Genomic DNA, 23,274 nt, shown 5'->3' on the forward strand with positions numbered 1-23,274 from the left:
GGGCTGGAAGAACCAGCTCCGGTCCCTGGTACAACTCCGGCTTCTGTTTGCACACACCCAGGGATGGGGAGCTCACTACTTCAGTAAGCAGCTCAGTGGATCGTCAGAGAATTTTCATTAATAATAGCTAATATTTATTGAGTGATCCCCAGGCATTGGAAACTGTGATACGCTCCTTATAGGTATTGTCTCACTGAAACTTCTTTCTGCTGCAGGAGGTTGGGTCACAGCACTATGGTAGTGTATCTATTTCATAAGTACGTAACTGACGCTGGAAGACTGAGGAGTTTATCCCAGATCACACAGCCATTACTGGCAGACCTAAATTCTGACTCCAGAGTCCATGAATGCATCTATTACACCCACATGGCCTCAGTTCTGTTTACCAGAACCTTCCTCATTTCAATCTTTACCCACCGATCCTCATTCTGGCAATGACTGGGCGTCCCAAAGCTTCCTTTCTCCAAGATGAGATGTCCTGCAGCAGAGGCGGTACCCCCCCCCCCAACCCTGCGTGGGTGGCGTAAGAGGTGTTAGCAGTGTCGGAGAAGGAGAGGAGGGGCCGGCCTGCAGGGATCCTGGGAGCCTCCTCAGTGCCCCTCAGGGCTTGCAGATTCACAGCTACCAAAGTTCTGAGCATGCGGTCCCAAGACCAGCAGCAGCATTACCTAGAAACCTGTTAAAAATGCAAACTCTGAGGCCGTCCCCCAAGACTACTGAATGAGAAATGGAATGCGGCCTAGCAATTGTATTTTATTTTTTAAATGTTCATTTATTTATTTTTGAGAGAGGGAGAGGGCGAGCGGGGGAGGGTCAGAGAGAGAGGAAAACAGACTCCCAAGCAATCTCCGCGCTGTCAGCCCCACGCGGGGCTCGAACTCACCAACCAACCGCGACCTGAGCCAAAGTCGGACGCTTAAGTGACTGTAATTGCATTTTAACAAGACCTCCGGTGATTCTGATCCAGCTAAATGTTGAGAACCACTGCATTATAGCCTTGGAGAAAGGGGAGGGGCAAATGGAATTATTTAACTTTCCTCCCTAACCCCCAAAGCATCCCTAGAAGTAATAAAATTTGCAGGATGCCAGAAAAAATTCATTTCTCCCAGAAAGAGCTGGCACGGGTGCCCCACACATCCCTCTTACCTGGCAGGCCTCCATTGCTTTGGCTTTAGGCTTTGTTAAGTGCTTCTTTGAAGGGTTATGAGCCTTCAGCGGCTAGCCCCTTAGTGCGGATTCACTCAGTAGTTACCAATCTTGGCTGCACACTGGAATAACATGTGAACTTTTATTATTTTAGATATTATTAAGTTTATTTATTTTGAGAGAGAGAGCACGGGGAAGGGGCAGAGAGAGAGGAAAAGAGAGAGAATCCCAAGCAGGCTCTGCACTGTCATTGCATAGCCCGATGTGGGGCTCAAACTCATGAACCGAACCATGAGATGGGGACCTGAGCTGAAATCAAGAGTCAGATGCTTAACCCACTGAGCCACCTACATGCCCCCCACATGGGGACGTTTAAAGATCGCAGAGGCTTCCGTCCCTCTTTCCTTTCCCCCCAAAAGATTCTGAATACTTCTACCCAAAGGGGTAGGATTCTTAAAAGCTTCCCCAGATGATCTAATGTTCAATCAAGGATGTCAGGATTCAATCAGGCTTCTCGGCTATGGTGAATGAGTAGATTAGGTCAAGTGGCCCACTTGGGTCCAGTTAGCTGTGGCCAGGGAGGCCGGCTGAAAGGCCCTTTGCATGGGAATTCTGAGAGCGATAGCAGTGGAGCTGGTCAGGCACCACATTAACTAATAATGGCCTTCCACGCAGAGCGAACGACCCGAATTGGTGCTCTGTGAATGTTAGTCCCCTTGGCTTCCCTTCCTAAGTGCTTGTTGAATGGAAGGAGACGCGATTGGATTCTCATGGCCTGGAATCAGAGCTCCATCTGGGTGAGAAATCAGGGAAGGGAGCTCCCCCTGTGCCCCTATCAGCTTCTCACACCCTTAAGGGTTTTGGAGGGGGGGGGTTTATTGGATCATTGACAGCCAAGCCTTCATGGTCCCTAATTACAAATGAGGAAATGGAGGGGCAGAGAGATAAAAGGCTTTGCAGAGTCACCCAGCCAGGGTGTGGTGCCACCCAAATGGCACCTGTGGCTTTTCGTTACACACAGTGTGAGTAGAGTGACCTTCCCAGGCCCACATCCTGCCCTTCTCTGCCACCCTCCGCTCCGGCAGGCAGGTGTGCCTTCTCAGCGTCTGAGGAAGCCTGCGGAGTGTTCTCTGTGTGGTCAGAGAAGAAGCCAGAAGGGACGCCAGGATACCCGGGGAGTGTGGCAGTCCAGAAGGCACAAGTGTGCTTCAGGTAGGAGAGGTGGCCAGCGGTGCCCAGGAGGAGAAGGTCGTTTGCTGAGAAGGAAGAGGAATTTGGAGGTCTAAAGAGATTGGAGGGAGCTGGTCATAGTAATCGTGGAAAAGGGAGTACATTCACAAGAAAAAGCGTTGTGAGGTTGGCAGTATGGAGGGTCCCCTTGAATTTGGTGATCGTGAATGTGTGCTGGAAACCGTGTGCTTTGCTCTGGAGGGTGTCTGTTGAGGGACATTCTCCCGCAGTGTCGACGGCTCGGGTTTGAGCAGAGAGGAAGTAGAGAGCTGTGGACCCAGACTCGGCAGATGTGATGAAAACACAGAGACCAGTGGAGCAGGAAGAACTGACAAGAGTGCTTGGAACATGGCAGGCCATGGTACCCAGGCTGGCTAGGGAGGGAAGTGAGGATTATGGATGGGGAAAAGTGGAAGGAGTCGGAAGGGAAGGACGCATGAGGCCAGTGGGAGCAGTTGAAGAGTAAACAGGAACGAGAAAAGGCTGTGGTCAGGGCAGGCTGCTTTACTGGAGGCCAAGGGTGAATGTTCTGGTAGGCAAGGGTGCTGGATGGGTTGTCCAGGGGGATGCTGGAGGTGCTTACAGCGATGCCAAGCCCCACAGGAGAGTTGCCAGTGTGTTCGGAGAATGAAGAAGAGGGGTGCCTGGGTGGCTCAGTTGGTTAAACGTCTGACTCTTGAGTTCAGCTCAGATCATGATCTCACCGTCGTGAGATCAAGCTCCGAGTCTGGTTCTGTGCTGAGTGTGGAGCCTGCTTAGGATCCATTCTCTCTCTCTCTCTCTCTCTCTCTCATTCTGTCTCAAAAAAAAAAAAAAAAGAAGGGCCGCCTGGGTGGCTTAGTTGGTTGACCATCCGACTTTGCCTCAGGTCATGCTCCGGTCATGATCTCGCTCGCGGCTCATGAGTTCAAGCCCCACGTTGGACTCTGTGGTGACCGCTCAGAGCCTGGAGCCCGCTTCAGATTCTCTGTCTCCCCCTCTCTCTGCCCCTCCCCTGCTCACACTCTGTCTCTCTGTCTCTCAAAAATAAATAAACATTAAAAAAATTTTTTTACAAAAAGGAGAAGGAGAAGAAGAAAGACTAGGGGATTTCTCCTGCTGTTGAGGGGAGAGGGTGGAATGACTAACTGCAAGAGAACAGATTTGATTTTGCAAGGCAGCGGAAAGTGATCGTCTAAACCAGTGCTGTCTAAAAGAAATATATTGCAAGCCATATATGTAATTTTGAATTTTCTAGTGGCCACATTAAAAAAGTAAAAAGAAACAGGTGTGATTTAATCATATATTTTTAACCCAATATATTCAGGGTATTATTCCAACATCTAATCAATGTAAAAAAATTACTAATGAGATATTTTGCCTTCTGTTTAACATACTAAATGCTGTCTTCAAAATCTGGGGTGTATTTACACTTAGGGCACATCTCCGTTCGGACTGGCCAATTCCAAGTGCCCAATAGCTGCATGTGTGGCTATTAGCTCACGTACTGGCAAGCCCAGCTCGGGACTGTTGCCTCTGGTGACATGGGCCTCGCAAGTCTTTACCAGCACTGAGCCATGTGCCATGTGGGGAAATATAAAAGAGGTGTAAAAATCCACCTCTGTCCTCAGTGTTTTATTTTTATTAGAGGCGTCTGCGGAGCATTGAAAGTGCTTTGGGGGGGCTCCTGGGTGGCTCAGTCGGTTGAGGGTCCAACTTCAGCTCAGGTTATGATCTCGGGTTTCATGAGTTCGAGCCCCACATCGGGCTCACTGCTGTCAGCCTGTCAGCACAGAGCCTGCTTCAGATCCTCTGTCCCCCTCTCTCTGCCCCTCCCCCGCTTGCACTCTCCCCAGAATAAATAAATGTTAAAAGAAAGGAAAAGAAAAGAAAGTGCCTTGAGTTCCAGCCTCAGCTCTGATTTTCTAGTTGGTGAGAGCTTGGGCTCTGTGTTACGCCTCTGGGCCTCCGTGTCCTTGTCCGGAAAGTAATGTAAAGTAAATAAGCAAGTGAAGCATAGTTCTTTTTTTTTTTTTTTTTTTTTTTTTGATAGTTTATGTATTTATTTTGAGGAGCAGATGTGTGGGGGAGGGGCGGAGAGAGAGGGAGAAAATCCCAAGCAGGTTCCACACTGTCAGCACAGAGCCCAACGTGGTGGGGGTGGGGTAGGGTGGGGGTAGTCTTAATCTCACGAACCTTAAGGTCATGACTTGAGCTGAAATCAAGAGTGGACGCTCAGCCATCTGAGCCACCCAGGCAGCCTGTGAAGCATATTAACCCAGGTCTCCTGCCTGCCTGCCTCCCAGGTGGAGATAGTACCTGTGAATTACTAACATTTTCCAATGTGAAAAGTCCGTGGCTGAGATTGGCATGCAATTTATTTATTTTGAGGATCACGCCATTTTTTATTTTTTAAGTAATTCACAAACTTGCTAAAATAGCCCAACTGTCCAAAAAGGTATAAAATGAAATGTAAGGCTTTCTTCAACCCCAGACACACAGTCCGTCCCCAAAGACGAGCACATCACTGGTTTTTAGAGTATCCTTCCAGAGATTTTCTATGTCGTTATGTGGATAAATCTATGTGTGTATGTATATACATATTGTTACTTAAATGGAAATATTCTCTATATACTGTTATGCCTTGTGCTTTTTCATTATTTTTTAGATAATCGAATATCAGTGCATATAGATGTGTCTCATTCTTTAAATGTCTCTGTAGTACTAGAATATGAATATTGATAATTTTGTTTAACCAGTTGTGACATAGTAAGAAATACATATTTGGTCACCTCTCCCTGGTTCCTCACACAGAGCCCCTCATATCCTAGTCATTTACTAGGTAATAGGAGTGTCTCCTGTTACAATATTTGGTCTTACTCCTTGGTTCCTGACACAAAAGCTAACTGAGGCCCTTGGAATCTCCAGAGTGATAAGTCTGTCTTTTTGTTTGCCAATGAGGTGACTTTTGGAAGATGAAGGCTGGTTGGTAGAGGAGCTAACCATGGGATTAGAAAGTTAGAACTTTCAGCCCTAACCTCCTTCCACCACAACCTCTGGAGATAAGAGAGAGGCTAGGGTTTGAGTCAATCACCAATGGCCAATGACTTTATCAACTCTTCCCAAGTAAGGTAACTTCCCCCCAGATGCTAACTGAAGAAGCTTGGAGATTTTGGATTGGTGAGCCCATCAAGGTGCTGGGAGGGTGGCACACCTGGAGAGGGCATGGAACCTTTGCACATACCTGCCTACACCTCTCTTCCGTGTCGCTCTTCCTGAGTTGTATCCTTTATAAAAATAACAGATAATAGTAGAGTGCTTTCCTGAATTCTGTGAGCCATTCTAGCAAACAATTGAACCTGAGGAGGGGGTGGCAGAAACCTCTGTTTTATAGCCAGTTGGTCAGAAGTACAGGAGGCCCAGGGGCGCCCTGGGGGGCTCAGTCAACTAAACATCCAACTCTTGATTTCGGCTCAGGTGATGATCTCGAGGTTCGTGAGGTCTAGGCCCACATCGGGCTCTGCACCTACAGTGCGGAACTTGCTCGGAGTTCCCTATCTCCCTCTCTCTGTGCCCCTTCACCCCCCCCCAAATAAATAAATAAACATTTAAAAAAAGGAAGTACAGAGGCCTGGACTTGTAGTTGGTGTCTAAAGTGGGGGCGGTCTCATAAGACGGAGCCCTTTAGGGGTGGGGTGTGCTCTCTCTGCGGGTAGTTGGTGTTGGAAGAGTTACGAGTAGTGTAAGAGCCCGTTTTCCCTTACTGGTCTCTTACCGGTGAGCATACAGGATGCCTCTGGTCTTTTGCTACTACAAAAGACTATACTGTGCTTCAGTAACAAAACCTACATTTGTGTTCCCTTATTACTTGTAGGATCCGTTCATAACCGTGGAATTTCTGGGTCAAGAGGTGTGTGCTAATACTATTTTCATAGATTTTACCATGTTGCCCTCCAAGAAGGTGACACCCATTTACAAATCCCCACAGTAATGTTGGAGTATAACTTCATCCTGCTTCTGACAACGTAACGTTATCAGACCGCTTCGTCTTTCCCAGCGGATAGCGGCCAAGCCATTCAGCTTTCCCAGCCGGGGTTTTGCTGAGCTGTGATAATTGCATAAGACAGGTGGTCACAGGTGGTGACCCACAGAAATGCTATTTTGGAGTGATTTTTTTTTTTTTGGTTGGGGTACAACTACAGGGACCTGATGCAGGGGAGGCCCCTGCAAGCCTTCGCCTGTCCATACTGTTTGGATTTGGCTGACGACTGGGTGACTCCTCAAGGCCATTCATTATACAGTAAGATGATCAGGGGCGAGCTGAGCTTTGGTCCCTGAGTAATCAGGCACTGAGAGGGAGAATTACTACCTGAGCTAATAGGAGGGATAGATACCCTGTAAACTGGGCACACATGTCCACCCTCAACACCATTCATGGCGTCTAAACCCAAATGCCAATGTTTAGGGTTGCCATGCTGGCCTCCAACGTAGAACGGTCTCCAAAATTCCAGGCTACTTGTTTCAAGAATGACAGAGGTTAGGGGCGCCTTGGTGGCTCAGTTGGTTAAGTGTCCAACTTTGGCTCAGGTCACGATCTCACGGTCCGCGAGTTCGAGCCTTGAGTCGGGCCCTGTGCTGACGGCTCAGAGCCTGAAGCCTGCTTCAGATTCTGGGTCTCCCTTGCTCTCTGCCCCTCCCCCACTCGTGCTCTGTCTCTGTCTCTCAAAATAAATAAACATTAAAAAGAAGAAGAATGGCAAAAGTTAGGCAGCGAGGTAAATATTTTAGTTGCAGCTTAAAACTGCTGTTTCTCCTCTGAGCTCTTTGGCCCTCAGCAGACTTGGAGGGGAAGGGGGCCTCACCAGCATCCCCCTCAGCTCGGCACAGATCCTCCTGTTCCTGATCCCTCCAGAGGGGCAGCAGTTTGACAGGCAGGGCATGCGTGTCTTTATTCGTCCATTCCAGTATATTCTAAGTGCGCACAAAGTGCCAGGCACTGTGCTGGGCTCTGGGGCTTCTGAAATGACTGAAAACGAGTTCCAGGCAGACCTACTGTGCCCACGCTCACTTCCTGCTGCCCTCGCTCCCCGCCAAGTACAGGCCAAAGCCAGTGCCTGGGGTTGTTCTCGACTGTTGGGGCTCAGTCGTGGGTTGTCCTGAAGGTGTGTAGGACAGGCGCATGTGGTGGGCTCAGGGCAGTGTGAGCCATGTGCGTGTAAATGTTCGATCTGCTGCCAGATCGCCCTCCAGGAAGCCCTGTTCAGATCATGCTGTGCCTCTACTTAAATGCCATCTGAGGGCCTCCCTGCCCGAGGGCTAAGTCCCTCAGATAATCTCCAGCTTGCTACGGATTCCTCAGGCTACCTACCACCCTTTTACTCAATAGGGCCGGAGGGAGCGGAGGATCCTTCTTGCCTCCCTGGGTGGGCTCACTGTTCTCCCAGCCAGGATGGCGCTTCCTCCCTTTCCCACAATTTTAAAATTTTATCCTTCAAGGCTCTGCTTCTTTCTCTTTCTTTAAGCTTATTTATTTATTTTGAGAGACAGAAAGAGCATGAGCGCGGGAGGGGCAGAGAGAGAGAAAGAAGAGAGGGAACCTCAAGCAGGCTCCGTGCTGTCGATGTGGAGCTCGATGCGGGGCTCGAACCCATGAACCTGAGCTGAAATCACGACCCGAGCTGAAATCAAAAGTTGGACGCTTAACCAAGTGAGCCGCGTAGGTGCCCTGCGGCTTCGTTTCATTGAGTGTCTGTCTGCTCCCTTCCCCAGCTCCTTGCAAACTTCCTGGCTCCTACCAGGGCAGTGAAATGCACACTGGATGTCAGTCTCAGTTTAGCCACTTAATGTGACATTGCACAAATTCTGTGTCTGTCTGCTCCCTTCTCCAGCTCCTTGCAAACTCCCTGGCTCGTACCAGGGCAGTGAAATGCACACTGGATGTCAGTCTCAGTTTAGCCACTTAATGTGACATTGCACAAATTCTGTGTCTGTCTGCTCCCTTCTCCAGCTCCTTGCAAACTCCCTGGCTCGTACCAGGGCAGTGAAATGCACACTGGATGTCACTCTCAGTTCAGCCACTTAATGTGACATTGCACAAATTCTGTAACCTCAGTGAACTTAACATGTGCTACTCTGTCAAATGGGGATAATAATAATACTGTTCACCAGGTCACACCCGCGAGCCAGCGCCCCGTTGCGGAGAATGCGATGGCGTTCTGGGGTGGCATTCAGTGACTGTGGGACTGCAGTGGGATTGCTGACCTTGGAGATGCGTTAGGAAGGCAGAGCGTTAAGGGAAGAGTGGCTTTGGCCCTCCCTCACCTCTGCCTCTGCCCCCCACCCTCGGGTGCCTCAGAGATCAGCTCTTGAGTTTTCTCGTTGCTCCTCAACATTTCTGTGAGTCTCCGCGTAGCCGACAGTCCTGGTTTGCTTCTAGCACTGACACTCCCCAATCCTGGGAAAACCCCTGGGTACCCCGGGAGGGCTGGTCATCCCAAGGCTAGTGACACAGACCTGAGCCGAGGAGAGCAAGCATGGGGGCCCGAGTGCTGTGCCCTGCGGGGCCTCACACGTGTCCTGTCACCCGCCCTCCCCTGCCTCACAGCCTTCGTCTGGAGGCTTTTCGGTCCTCTTTCCACAGCAGAGGAAGCTGAGGCTCTCGAAGGTGAAGGGATTTCTCCACGGGGAGGACACCCCCCGGGTTGAGTCCACATGGATCTGCTCACATCATGAGCCCCCACCACACCTCCCCGCCCCTTGGAATAACACTTCTGTCCTGTGCTTCCTCGCTCCGCCGCCCTGCTCCAGCAGTGTTCCTGATGTAGGCTTTCTGACTTCCAGTTTACTGCTCACAGGCTCGCTCAGGGTGACAGCAACACTTGCTGCTTCTCGGCTGTGTCAGATGGTCACGCTGGCTGCACAGGTGGCTTTCCAGATAAGATGAGTTGTCCCGATAGAGGTGGCCTCCATGACTCCTGACACCCAGAGTCTGCACCAGCCATCCGTCCATTAGTTGATACCCTTGTTCATCGAGATTGTGGTCTGAATAGGCTTGACCTTTGCTGTGATTTCAGGAAATAGATCATCTTCAATCATCAATTTCTTTAAAGCAGCAAAATACAACCTCTGTAATTTATTTGTCAGAAAAGGAGTAAGGAACCATTCTGAGTAGTATATTCCAGCCCATTCCTAGTAGCTGATTTCTGCTGGCACTTTCCCTCTGATTAGTTTCTTTTTCTTAATGTTTATTTATTTTGAGAGAGAGAGCGTGCGAGCAAGCACGCGCGGTGGAGGGGCAGAGAGAGAGGGAGGGGAAGAGAGAATCCCAAGCAGGTTCTGTGCTGTCAGCCCAGAGCCTGACACAGGGCTCAATCTCACCAAGTGTGAGATCATGACCTGAGCCGAAATCGAGAGTCAGAGGTGCCCCTCCCTCTGATTAGTTCTAAGTGGGTCTCCCCAGTACCAGGAAGTCAGGCTTTCAGGGAGCACCTTGGTTCAGGTTCCAGTGACTTCTGCCTTATTAAAAATCTTTAATTCTGTGATGCCTTCTTTAAAGGAGGGATGTGCATCTGGGAAATGGGTGGAATTTAGTTCTTCTCTGCTTTTCACATAGAAAGCAAGTGAAGATATAAACCAAGGACGGGGCGCCTGGGTGGCACAGTCGGTTAGGCGTCCGACTTCAGCCAGGTCACGATGTCGCGGTCCGTGAGTTCGAGCCCCGCGTCGGGCTCTGGGCTGATGGCTCAGAGCCTGGAGCCTGTTTCCGATTCTGTGTCTCCCTCTCTCTCTGCCCCTCCCCCATTCATGCTCTGTCTCTCTCTGTCCCAAAAATAAATAAACGTTGAAAAAAAAATTAAAAAAAAAAAAAAAGATATAAACCAAGGTCAGCTTTTAACCTTTCTTTAAACTTTGTCCACCAGATTGCTTGGTCTAATCAGGAGAACCTTAAAAAGGTTTTTTAAAATACATTTTATTTTTTTATTCAGTAAACAACTGAAATTCAAAACTTATAAATGTATAATTTGGAAAATAAAATTCCATTGACATCCAGTCTCTAAGGGGCAATCCCTGTTGACAGTGAGCATATATTACTACAACATTTTCTGTATGTAATAGGTACCTATTTATACAAACATAAATAAGATCATATTATGCTGCTTTATAAATCTATTTTTTAACCTAGTAACATGTTGTAGACACTCTCCCTTGTCCATGCAAAACTTATCCTTGTTAATGGCTGCCTGGCATCCATTGTCCAAGTGAAATCTGATTTATTAAACCAACCTCCTTGGATAGAACATTTTGAGCCAGGTCTAAGGATTGGTCTAGCTACTAACTTTCTCTGGACTTGTTCTGAGTGATCTTAGCATGAGGTACAGAGGCGGGTTACTCATTAATTCAACTTTTTAAACTAAGGTGACAAGCAGTTTGCCTTTAAATTTTTAGAACTGTTAATTTTCCCTCCTAATTATAGATAGATAGGAAAAGGAACTCTTTGTTCTAAAAACCTAGTTAAATGCCTGGTTGGTTTGATTAGAAGGAGGTTTTAATATTAAAATCTTTATTTTTTTTAAGTTTATTTATTTATTTATTTTTTAGTTAATCTCTACACCCAAGATGAGGCTCAAACTCACAACCCCCAGATCAAGAGTCACATGCTTCCCTGACCTCGCCAGCCACATACCCCAGGAGGAGGTTTTTACGGTCAAAGGAAAATACAGACTAGTCGACCAGTTTCCAGCTGTATCAGCGTCTCAGAAACTTGGGCTTGTTATTTTTGTTTGTTTGCTTTTCAGTTTTGCTATTTCTTGGGCCAGAGTACCTATAAGACTCAAAATGAAGGTCCCTAAGGGTATTGAAAGGGCTGGCAGTATCCCAGGAAACTAATCTGTCAGTAACCTTGACCAACATGTTTAACATGAGCGTGCGTGAAATACACATGTTGCGATGCAGGTTTATCACTAGCTCTAAATATGGTTCTCCAAATCTTATGGTAATCATATTCCAACTGTTCATATTTGGGGTCAGAGAAATCTGAAAACATAGATAAATGATGGTCACAAGGTGAAGTGGGAAAAAGTTTTTTGTATGTTTGCTTTTTTAATGGAAGTATAGTGGACGTACAATGTTACACAGTGAGATTCCACAGGTCTTTATGTTATGCTGTGCTCACCACAAATGCAGTTACCCTCTGTCCCCATACAACACTATTGCATTGACTACATTCCCTGTGCTGTACCCATGACTTGTCCCATAACTACAGCCTGTACCTCCCTCTCCCCTTCACCCATTTTACCCATCTCCTTACCCCCACCCCTCTGGAAACCATCAATTTCTTCTCTGCATTTATGGGCTTGTTTCTGCTTTTTGTTTGTTGGTTTGTTTTGTGTTTTAAATTTTACATGTAGGTTAAATCATACGGTATTTGAATTTCTCTGTCTGACTTATTTCATTTAGCATCACACTCTCAAGGTCCATCTGTGTTGTCCCAAATGGCAAGATCTCATCCTTTTTTATGACTAATACTCCATTGTGTGTGTGTGTGTGTGTGTGTGTGTGTGTGTGTGTGTATTCCAAACATTTTCCATCGGTGTGTTTTCATTCTTGTCTCTATGGATATTTTTATTTCTTTTTGATTTCCTCATGGAGGTCTGTCACCTCCCTGATTAGGTTCACCCCCAGGTATTTTAGTCTTTATAGAGCAATTGCAAATGGAATGTTTTCTTAGTTTCTATTTGTGCTACTGTATCATAGTGTATAGAAATGCAACAGATTTCTATATATTCTATATTCAGCAATGACGGGATTCATTTAATATTGCTACATTTCTGGTGGTGTCTTTAGGAAAAAGTTTTGAATAAGACAAAACTGCACTTAAGTCCCATCCTTTCCATTTCCTAGCTACATGGGCATGTTGCTGACTCATGTAAAAAATTAGAAGGATTGGTAAGCACGTAAGTATGTATTATCGTAACTGGCACATGAAGTCTTGCCTAAATTATAGTTCTCTTTCCTACTTGTGTGTTACCTTTTATTTTTATTTATTTATTTTATTATTTTTTTTTCTTACATTTATTTATTTTTGAGACAGAGAGAGACAGCATGAACGGGGGAGGGTCAGAGAGAGGGAGACACAGAATCTGAAACAGGCTCCAGGCTCTGAGCTGTCAGCACAGAGCTTGATGCGGGCTCGAACTCACGGACCCGCGAGATCATGACCTGAGCCGAAGTCAGCAGGCCGCTTATCCGACTGAGCCACCCAGGCGCCCCGCGTGTTACCTTTTAGATATGCAAATTTGTCAAACCATTTCGGCAGCAGCATTTCTCAGGAAATCTTACCCTTCTTGTTGCTATAAATATTTGTCATTCACTTATTCAACTCAACAAAGATTTACTGACCAATCCCTCTGTGTCCGGAATTCTGCTGGGGGACACAAAAATGAAGAAAATACATAACTCCTGCCCTCTGAGGGCTGACCTGGAATTTGACCTCTGTTTTCTTCCTGAGAGAGGGGGCAAATGTGGCAAAATGTTAATAATTAGTGACTTAAGGAGAAGGTACATATTAATTGTACTTGCCTTTCAACTTTGCTGTGAATTTAACATGTTTTAAAGTCCAGAGTTGGTGAGAAAATCGATCTCTGTTACTCGGCAGTTGTAACCCGTGAGAACCATTATTACCTCCCAGTGTCTCGCCTTGATGTTTATCAGATTATGTCTAGTCACCTAGCCGAGGCCTTTCGGAGAGAAACACTAGTGGAAAATGCTGGGGATGGAAGAAGGCAGGGAGAAATGTCTGGAAAAGTTAACAGGTGTGCTTACCTAGAGCCACACAGCAGAGGCCTTGGAGCACCTGGACACCCAAAATTGAGGGGCCAAACAGGAAGTGGAGGGTGGAAACCAAGGGATGGGCTCTGGGCTTAAGTCCTGCCCTGTTCGTTACCCAATGTCCAGCCGTCTCTGGCCGGTCCTCTCAGGGAGGGTGCGGGGGCATCTGTCACATTCCGTGCTCTCCACTGCCAACCAGTGATGACTGGTTTGAACATAGAGATTAAATATGTGGGCTTTGGAGCCAGCTTGTGTGACTCTCAGCCTTGCAGAATGAACTTGGACAAGCTAGTTAGTCCTGTTGACAATGAGGTTTTGCTCCATTCTCGATAGAATTGCAGTAGGTTGTGTGCGAGACATTAATGAGGCAATTTGTGCAGGTGGTTGCACGGGGCTTGTGCATGGCACCCGCTTACTACACGTATGACGGCATATATGTATGACCTCAGTCAACGGTGCTAGTACACACTTGTGCAGAAACTTCTGCTTGACGCCTCTTTGACTCACCCACTGCCCACATCTAGTTCGCCAGCATGTTTCTTCTCCCCGTTCATGCCCTGTGAGGCTATGCCTCATCTCTTCTTTTTATTTTATTTTATTTTTTAATGTTTATTTATTTTTGAGAGAGAGAGAGAGACAGAGCATGAGCAGAGTTGGGGCAGAGAGAGAGAGGGAGACACACAATCCAAAGCAGGCTCCAGGCTCCGAGCTGTCAGCACACAGCCCAACATGGGACTTGAACTCACAGACCGTGAGATCATGACCCGAGCTGAAGTCGGACGCTTAACCGCCTGAGCCACCCATGTGCCCCTTGACCTCCATTTCTTATCTGTCCCCTGCAGCAGCCACCTGCCTGCTCCTCCTGCATCTGGGCTTATCCCCTCTCCCCCAGAATGTTCTCCACAGCAGACATTCTCAAGCTTAGCGGAGAATGTCCCCTCCTGCCCGAGCCCTCCTGTGGTTCCCATCAGCCATGAGTGAACCCCACTCCTGACCCTCACATTGTGGCCCGTGTCCTGCCAGCTCTCCAGCCCCACCTCTGTCTCTCCCCACTGCATTCTGACATGCTGGCCTTCCTTCTGTCCCTCAGACACACCAGCACTCACCATCCCCTCACAGTTTTTCACATGCTCCCTCTGCCTGACCTGCTCTTCCCTCAAGTCTCCACACGTTGCATGCCTGTCATTCAGGTCTCCATTCAAAGGTCATCTCCTCAAACCCCTTTGCACTGCTGGTGGGAATGCAAAGTGGTGCAGCTGCTCTGGAAAACAGTATGGAGGTTCCTCAAAAAAATGAAGAATAGGACTACCCTACGACCCAGCAATTGCACTACTAGGTATTTATCCAAAGGATAACAGGAGCGCTGATTCTACTGGGCCCATGCACCCCACTGTTTATAGTAGCCAAAGTATGGAAAGTGTCCAAATGTCCATCGACTGGTGAATGGATAAAGAAGTGGAATACACACACACACACACACACACACACGCACACACTGGAATATTACTCAGCTATCAAAAAGAATGAAATCTTGCCATTTGCAACAACATAGATGCAAGTAGAGTGTATTCTGCGAAGCAAAATTAGAGAAAAACAAATATCATATGACTTCACTTATGTATGGAATTTAAGACACGAAACAGATGAACATAAGGGAAGGGATGCAAAAAGAATATAAACACATAAGAGACTCTTAAATACAGAGAACCAACTGAGGGTTGCTAGAGGGGTTGTGGGTGGGAGGATGGGCTAAATGGGCGATGGGCATTATTAAGGAAGACGCTTGTTGGGATGAGCACTGGGTGTTATACGGAGGGGATGAATCGCTGGATTCTACTCCTGAAATCAAATCATTATTGCACTACATGCTAACTAACTTGGATGTAAATTTAAGAAAAAAAATAATTAAAAAAAAAAAAAAGGTCATCTCCTCTGCGAGATCTTCCCTGACCATTCTCTCTAGAGCCACCTTTACCCCACTGGTCACTAGTGCCCTGGTTTATTGTCTTTAAAGCACTTGTCATTATCCAGAATGATTTCATTTGTTCATTTCATCCTTGTGTGCCTCCCGTTTAGAATGGAGTCACCAGGGAGGTTTACTGTTCATCCAGTAAACAGTCACCTTGGATCTTGTTCACGGGGTGTGTGTGTGTGTGTGTGTGTGTGTGTGTGTGTATGTGTGTGTGTGTATATATATGTATATATATGTATGTGTGTGTATACACACACACACACACACACACACACACACACACACAAAATAGCACAGACTGAGGGGCTTAAGCAACAGAAATTTATTTTCTCACAGTTCCAGAGGATGGACAGTCCTAGATCCCGGGTCTAAGCACAAGTCAGTTCAGTTGCTGGTGAAATCTGTCTTCCTGCTTCTTGCTGCAACCTCACATAGCATTTTCTCTCATTTCCCCCTTGCATTCCCGTGGAGAGGTAATGAGAGAGAGAGAGAGAGAGAGCTCTCTGGTGTCTCTTCTTATGAAGACAGTAATCTTATTGGATCAGGTCCCTACCCTTATGACCTCATTTAACCTGGATTACCTCCTCTTTTTTTTTTTTTAATTTTTTTAAATGTTTATCTTAGAGAGAGAGAGACAGAGACAGAGTGTGAGTGGGGAAGGGGCCGAGAGAGACACAGAACCTGAAGCAGGTTCCAGGTTCCGAGCTGTCAGCACAGAGCCCGATGCGGGGCTCAAACTCACAAACTGTGAGATCGTGACCTGAGTCGAAGTCAGACGCTTAACCGACTGAGCCACTCAGGTGCCCCTCACCTTGATTACCTCCTTAGCAGCTGCATCTCCAAATACAGTCACACTGGAGGTTGGGATTCCGACATGGGAGTTTCGTGATGCGGGGTACAATTACTCGGTCCATAATGTTCACCACTGTAGTGCCAGCACCAGAACCTAGAAGATAGCCTGGCATGTGCTAGGCACTCAATAAATAGTTGCTGAATAAATCAACGAGTGGTGGAAGTCCGCTTTCCTCTAAGTTCATACAGACGCTGCCCCACGTCTGGCATTCCATCCTGCAGGTCAGGGTGTGTCCCTGTACATCCCCCAGTCGGCCATCAATGCCACGGTGGAGGAAGACATCTTGCTCTCGGTTGAGTACTCCTGCCATGGCGTCCCCACCATTGAATGGAAGTACACCTCCAACTGGGGCGCACAGAAGATCGTGGAGTGGAAGCCGGGCACTCAGGCCAACATCTCCCAGAGCCACAAGGACAGGCTCTGCACTTTCGACAACGGCTCCATCCAGCTCTTCGGCGTGGGCGTGAGGGACTCGGGCTACTACATCATCACGGTGACGGAGCGCTTGGGGAGCAGCCAGTTTGGCACCATCGTGCTGCACGTGTCGGGTAAGGCAGCCCCCCCGGGGCCTGGCACCTCTCTGAACTGCCCACGTGTGGGGCAGCGACTTCGTGGTATTAAAAGAGCCGTTATCTTCCCCTTGCCCTGCCCGCCCCGTAGAGATCCTCTACGAAGACCTCCATTTTGTGGCTGTCTTCCTTGCTTTGCTCGCTGCCGTGGCCGCGCTGTTAATCAGCCTCATGTGGGTTTGTAATAAGTGTGCGTATAAATTCCAGAGGAAGAGAAGACACAAACTCAAAGGTAATTCTCTGGGCCCTGTGGTGATCCATTCACGCTTTTATGGCTGGAGGTGGTTCTTGTTATCCTGGTCTCACCGAGAACCAACCCCCCCTGTGGCTGGCGGGCAACTGACCGGCTTGTCTTTTGCTTTGCAGAGAGCACCACTGAGGAGATTGAGCTGCAAGATGTGGAGTGTTAGCCAAGGCTGCGCCCAGTTACATTCCTACCTCAAGAGGAGAAGAGTATTTTCCACAAAGGGCGCGAACGCCGCCAATCCGCCCTCCCCGCCTCCTGCCGCCCGGCCAGTAGCCACACGGTCCCGAGGGGACTGCGGATGTTTGCGAAATTGACTCCGTGGACTCGAGGACTCTGGATTGGACAAAGTCCGTTCTAGTGCTTGCAAGAAGCTCAAGGAGAAGCGTGCTTGAGGCTTTGGGCCAGAGCCTCGCTCGGCTGCCGCTTTGCGGACCCACGCCAGTGGCCTCGTGCTGGTCGGGCCGCTTGCTGGCTACACTCGTCGCGGCCCTGGGGGTGGCCGCTGGAGGTGTCCCCGTGTCCGAGGCCGGAGCGGCCCCGGACCGAGCGTGCAGCCAGCGTTGGACAGGCTCTCCGTGTTCCTTTCTGCTCTGCTGGTCCCTCCAGCCTCTGCTGCGGGAGCTACTGTGAGAAAACCCGAGGCTTTTAGATGATCTGCCTGCCATGCAGGGGGAGAGCCTGGGCCCTAATGAGGTGCTTGGAGCAGACCCCGGGGCCTGGTTAGGGAGAGGGGCTCCGCTTGTTCCTGAGGGATCGATGTCAGAAGCAAGAAATAGGGAGAAAATGACCTCTCTCTTCCTCTTGTAGCCCAACATTAGTTGGATTTTGCCTCCTCTGGCCCCTACTTAGGCCAGAGTGAGGAACACAGATGTTCATCTCCACTGTGGGCAGCAGCTGGCCTCCAAATGGTTTCCCGACAAGCCAGGTTCTGGTACCTATGAAAGTGAGCCTGTGTGGTGGGTGGTATGACTGTGCCCCTCGTCACCAACACTTTGTCTCAAGTCAGGCCCTTGCTCCCTCCCAAGTGGGCTTAGGAATACTTGGCGCTCACCTACCTCACAGTCGGGGTACCAGGTGAAGCCCACAGTATGCACAGAGCTCACTGAGCAATTTCAGGAAAGCAGGAGGATTCTTCAAGGGTCTGGAAAGCCAAGCAGGCTACCGAGTGCTGTAAACTGATACATGCTCTGGTGTACCGGGGCTCCACGGGGACCTGGGGACTGGAGGACAAGTGGCCTGGGCTCTTAGGCTCTCGGCTTGTCAGTCACCGTGTTTACTTGAAAGTTTCTCCACCCCGACTTCCATTTAGCAAGCTCTAAATAGGCATGAACTTGTTTTCCATTATCCTTTCTCTCTCCAACACTCTTAGCTACAGACCAAACGCACCAGGCCAATTAGTGGAGCATTCCCTTCTCTTCTCTTTGTTTTTTGAAATGTTTGTTTTTGCGAGAGGGGGGGGTGGCCAGGGAGGGGCAGAGAGTGAGGGGGACAGAAGATTCAAATGGGCTCTGTGCTGACAGCAGAGAGCCCGACTTGGGGTATGAACTCATGAACTGTGAGATCATGACCTGAGCCGAAGTCCCATGCTTCACCAACTGAGCCACTCAGGTGCCCCTCTCTTCGCTTGAAGTCCCCAGTGTCAATATCTTTTCTCCTTCCCATGTGGCAAAAAAAGTTGCCTGGAGAAGTTAGGCCTTTCTGTAAATAATCCGGGGTAACAAGAAGGGATTTTTGGAGTAGTCACACAGGAGCTCTGTGCTCTTAGAGAAAGTCTCTAAAGGCATTACTTGATTCAAAAGGCAAGAGAGTAGTTGGTCTACACAACTGATTTGTAGCTTGAGCACCTGCACAGAGAAGGTTCTCACCCCCCAGGCCACCTCCTGTGCACACACTTGTAAGCACGCACACCTGTGCCCTTTCCCCCGGCAGCAGTCAGAGGAACCAGTCCCCCCCGGGATGGGTTCCTCATACAAGTCCCCACTATCATGAAGAAGCAGGGTGGGAGTACGGGAATAAAAAGGGGGTCAAGGATAATCTGATTAGTTCTTTCTTCTCTTTCCCACAGAAAGCGCATCAGCAGGAAACCTGTTTGGATCCGGGCACCTGCTGGCATTTGTGTGTGCTCTTTTACACCACCTGCTTTCCAGAACTGTGCTTGTAGCTTGTCAGAAGTCAGGGGTGGTAATCTCCAGAATAAAAGGAGAAATGGAAAACCGGAACCAGTGAGAGGCCTTCATGGCAAACCCAAATATAAATTAAACTGCCCCCCACCCCATAGCTCATGAAAAGTTATGCCCCTGCCTCTCCATTTCTTTATTTTGCACTTTTAAAGCTCCCTCCATCCTGAACGGTCTTGTGGAAAGTATTTGATTCCAGAGCCTGAAGTGTTTGTCTATTTTTCAGAAAAGAAAATCTGAAATTCCAGAGGTTGGCCACTGGAAATGTTAAGCTATAAGTTATGTTTTAAACTGTGAAAAAAAAAATTGTTGTAAAGAACAAAATAAAGCCTGAAAATAAAGCCCCAGCCCTTTGTGTGTGAGCCCAGTCCTGCCAAGCGCTCAGAGGCCCTGGGTGAGGTTTCCATCACCCGTGGGCATTAGAAAAACCCCAGCCACAGCCATGGGTCTGGCACCTTTTTTATTTTTATTTTTTTTCAATATATGAAATTTATTGTCAAGTTGGTTTCCATACAACACCCAGTGCTCATCCCAAAAGGTGCCCTCCTCAATACCCATCACCCACCCTCCCCTCCCTCCCACCCCCTTCAACCCTCAGTTCTCAGTTTTTAAGAGTCTCTTATGCTTTGGCTCTCTCCCACTCTAACCTCTTTTTTTTTTTCCTTCCCCTCCCCCCTGGGTTTCTGTTAAGTTTCTCAGGATCACATAAGAGTGAAAACATATGGTATCTGTCTTTCTCTGTATGGCTTATTTCACTTAGCATCACACTCTCCAGTTCCATCCACGTTGCTACAAAGGGCCAGATTTCATTCTTTCTCATTGCCACGTAATATTCCATTGTGTATATAAACCACAACTTCTTTATCCATTCATCAGTTGATGGACATTTAGGCTCTTTCCATAATTTGGCTATTGTTGAGAGTGCTGCTATAAACATTGGGGTACAAGTGCCCCTATGCATCAGTACTCCTGTATTCCTTGGGTAAATTCCTAGCAGTGCTATTGCTGGGTCATAGGGTAGGTCTATTTTTAATTTTTTGAGGAACCTCCACACTGTTTTCCAGAGTGGCTGCGCCAATTTGCATTCCCACCAACAGTGCAAGAGGGTTCCTGTTTCTCCACATCCTGGTCTGGCACCTTTTTTAAATGACGAGGAACTGTAAACATTTTTTAGTGATTCTGAAAAACACCTGCCCGTCATTCTGCCCTGCATCCTCCCAGAAGCCTAATTGGAAGTTTTTGCTTCCAGAATATTAACCATAATTCAACAGAGTCCTTTCTGCTTTCGGAAAGGGCTGAAATAAAGATGTGACCATTGTACCACCGCGTTCAACAGTGCGTGAGATGCCGCACGGAACGTAACATGCTCTGTCTACAGAACGTCCTCTCAGATTGCGATCTAAGAAAATTAAAAAGGTATACACCGTACTTTCTCATTTCATCGTGTTCCGGGTTTGGAAGGACGGCGGAGGCCCCCGTGGGAGGCACGCACAGCACGCCACGCCCCCTTGAGATAGAAGTCACCGGAAGGTGAGGAGGTGCGCAGTGCGAGGTAGCCAGTTCTGAGACCTGCCCTGAGCAGGAGCCTGCTGTCAAACCCTGGGGCAAGGGGAACCCTCCCTCTCCCATCGGTTTCATATCCCAGCCTGGGTTTCTTTGGCCGCTGCAGGGAAGCATCGAGCGCCTCGGGTTTAGGGACACAGAGCCAGCCCTGTGGCCACTGTGGGCGCGTCTGTCCACCACGCAACTTCTCAAGGGGTGGCGGCCTTTCCAGTCCACGCGTGGTGAGGCTCAGGACACCACTTCCACTGCCTTTTAGAAATCGGGTGGGCGTTGGGGCTTGGTTTCATTGCAAAGGTGAGAAATCCTTCTTTAAAATTGAAAAGATACTCAAGTCTGTATATAAAGTAAAAAGTAAAATTCTCCCTCAAGTCCTACTCCCCAGAGGGAGGAGTAGTTACATTGGGCATGTATCCTTCTAGCCGTAGGCATCTGTGAACACCTCTCTCTCTCTCTCTCTCTCTCTCTTTTTCTCTTTCTTTCCATGCACACATCCCAATAGTCCATCTGTTTTCTTTTTAGGCAAATGGGCTTCTGTGATACGTGTTATCCTACAATTGGCTTGTTTTCCCTTAATGTTTCTTAGGCAGTATTTCGTGTCTCTACTTATTCCTAAACTTCATTCTTATTGCCTGCACAGTGCAATCCCTAGCATGGATACATTACAATTGTTCACTCAGAAGGTACTTTTTATTTCAAATGATATATACAAAAATAAATATCTTGAGCCATCTTTCTTTCAATGGCAGACTTGTTCCTTCAACCAAGGTGGCTGCTTCTTGTTAACTAACACAGTCAGCTCTCTTCCCTAGGAATCCTTTACTCTTTCAGGACTTCAGAGTGATTGTTTCATAATATTGGTGGGTTTTTTGTTTTTTAATTTTTTTTAACGTTTATTTATTTTTGAGACAGAGAGACCATGAATGGGGGAGGAGCAGAGAGAGAGGGAGACACAGAATCGGAAGCAGGCTCCAGGCTCTGAGCCATCAGCCCCGAGCCCGACGCAGGGCTCGAACTCAGGGACCGTGAGATCGCGAGATCGTGACCTGAGCTGAAGTCGGACGCTTAACCGACTGAGCCACCCAGGCGCCCCTGGTGGGTTTTACTGTAAAGCTTCTTAGGGACTATTTGGAGGAGGGAGAAAGAGTATTGTTCATGTAAAAGAAATCCAAAGTTTCAGCTTTAAAATTTTTTTTGTGTGTTTATTTTTGACAGAGAGACAGAGCATGAGTGGGGGAGGGGCAGAGAGAGAGGGAGACACAGAATCTGAAACAGGCTCCAGGCTCTGAGCTATCAGCACACAGCCCAATGCAGGGCTTGAACTCACAGACCGCGAGATCATGACCTGAGCTGAAGTCAGACACTCAACTGACTGAGCCACCCAGGCGCCCCTAAAGTTTCAGCTTTAGATGTCACCTTATAAAGTGGAAACAGGTAGGTTACATTCCTTTGATGCAACAGACCAGGGTTTGCTTTGGGCAGTTCTGGCCTTAAAAATGCTAAAAGTATTTTTCCTTCAGGTACCTCATGGTTTGAACGATTTCTTTTCTTGCCAAACAAAATGAATTTATTAAACAATTATTTATTTTCCTGTTTTTATTAATCACAAATATTAAAGTGTCAATTAGGATTCCTGGTCAAAACGAAATCATTGGTATCACTTTGATAGTGTTCTGGAAAAGAAATCTGATGGTGAAGTTTTGTTGGTTAAATGTGTGATCGCCTTTAGGCTTTTTCAAATACTAAACACAGATCACAGTTCTCTATTAGTGCCTTTTGGGTCCCAAGGGGCTTGGACTGGGAGCATTTGTCAAGTGCGTCAAAAGAAAAGCTGTGAATAGATTTAGGTAAGAGACACATCACTGGCTTCATCTAAATTATTGGGAAGTTTTGCAGATTGTATGTTACTTTTTGGGGGGGGGGTGGGTTAAATTACATGAATAAATACAGCCAAGACTCTACTAAGAGAAATGTACATTTTTAACCTCAGAAAGCTTTGGTTTCTGGTTTGTTTTTTTTTTAACGTTTATTTTTGAGACAGAGAGAGACAGAGCATGAACAGGGGAGGGGCAGAGAGAGAGGGAGACACAGAATCTGAAACGGGCTCCAGGCTCTGAGCTGGCAGCACAGAGCCCGACGCAGGGCTCGAACTCACGGACCGTGAGATCATGACCTGAGCCGAAGTCGGACGCTTAACCGACTGAGCCACCCAGGTGCCCCACTTTGGTTTCTGTTTTAATTGAAGTATGATCCACACGCAATGTTATGGTAGTTTCAGGTCTCACCATGTTAGATACCATCTGTCACCATGTAACGTTATTACAATATTGACTGTATTTCTTGCACTGTACTTTTAATCTGTGACTTATTTCATAATTTGAAGTTTGTACCTCTTAATCCCCTTTATCAATTTCACCCATTCCCCCACCCACCTCCCTCTGGCAACCACCAGTTTGTTCTCTGTATTCGAGTCTGTTTCCGTTTCTTCTTTTGTGTTTTGATTCCACGTATGAGTGAAATCCTATGGTATTTCTCTGACTTGTTTCACTTAGCATAATAGGTGTATATACATATATAGAAGTACACACACACGCACACACCACTCTTCTTTATCCATTCATCTATTGATGAAAACTTGGGTTGCCTCTATACCTTGGCTATTGTAAATCATGCTGCAATAAACACAGGAGATCCATATCTTTTCATTTTCTTTG

At 47.6% G+C, this 23,274-nt stretch overlaps 1 protein-coding gene across 2 annotated transcripts in view; it reads left to right on the forward strand.

Moving 5' to 3' along the window:
• The window catches only part of VSTM5 (V-set and transmembrane domain containing 5), a 32,011-nt gene extending 12,664 nt beyond the window's left edge, over positions 1-19,347 (forward strand). Inside the window, exons 2-5 of one of the 2 annotated variants that reach the window (XR_006297329.1) lie at positions 16,229-16,555; positions 16,668-16,808; positions 16,943-17,516; positions 18,889-19,347. Coding sequence is in view for 1 of the 2 variants with exons in the window: in XM_043579935.1 (XP_043435870.1) it covers positions 16,229-16,555; positions 16,668-16,808; positions 16,943-16,986 (512 nt within the window). In the remaining variant the exon portion in view is untranslated. Of the gene's footprint in view, positions 1-16,228; positions 16,556-16,667; positions 16,809-16,942 lie in introns of both variants that reach the window. The other variant, XM_043579935.1, reaches the window with a different exon arrangement.
• Positions 19,348-23,274: the final 3,927 nt, after the last annotated feature.

Source organism: Prionailurus bengalensis, chromosome D1 (assembly GCF_016509475.1).
Source record: "Prionailurus bengalensis isolate Pbe53 chromosome D1, Fcat_Pben_1.1_paternal_pri, whole genome shotgun sequence".
In the NCBI taxonomy this organism is placed as follows: Eukaryota; Metazoa; Chordata; class Mammalia; order Carnivora; family Felidae; genus Prionailurus; species Prionailurus bengalensis.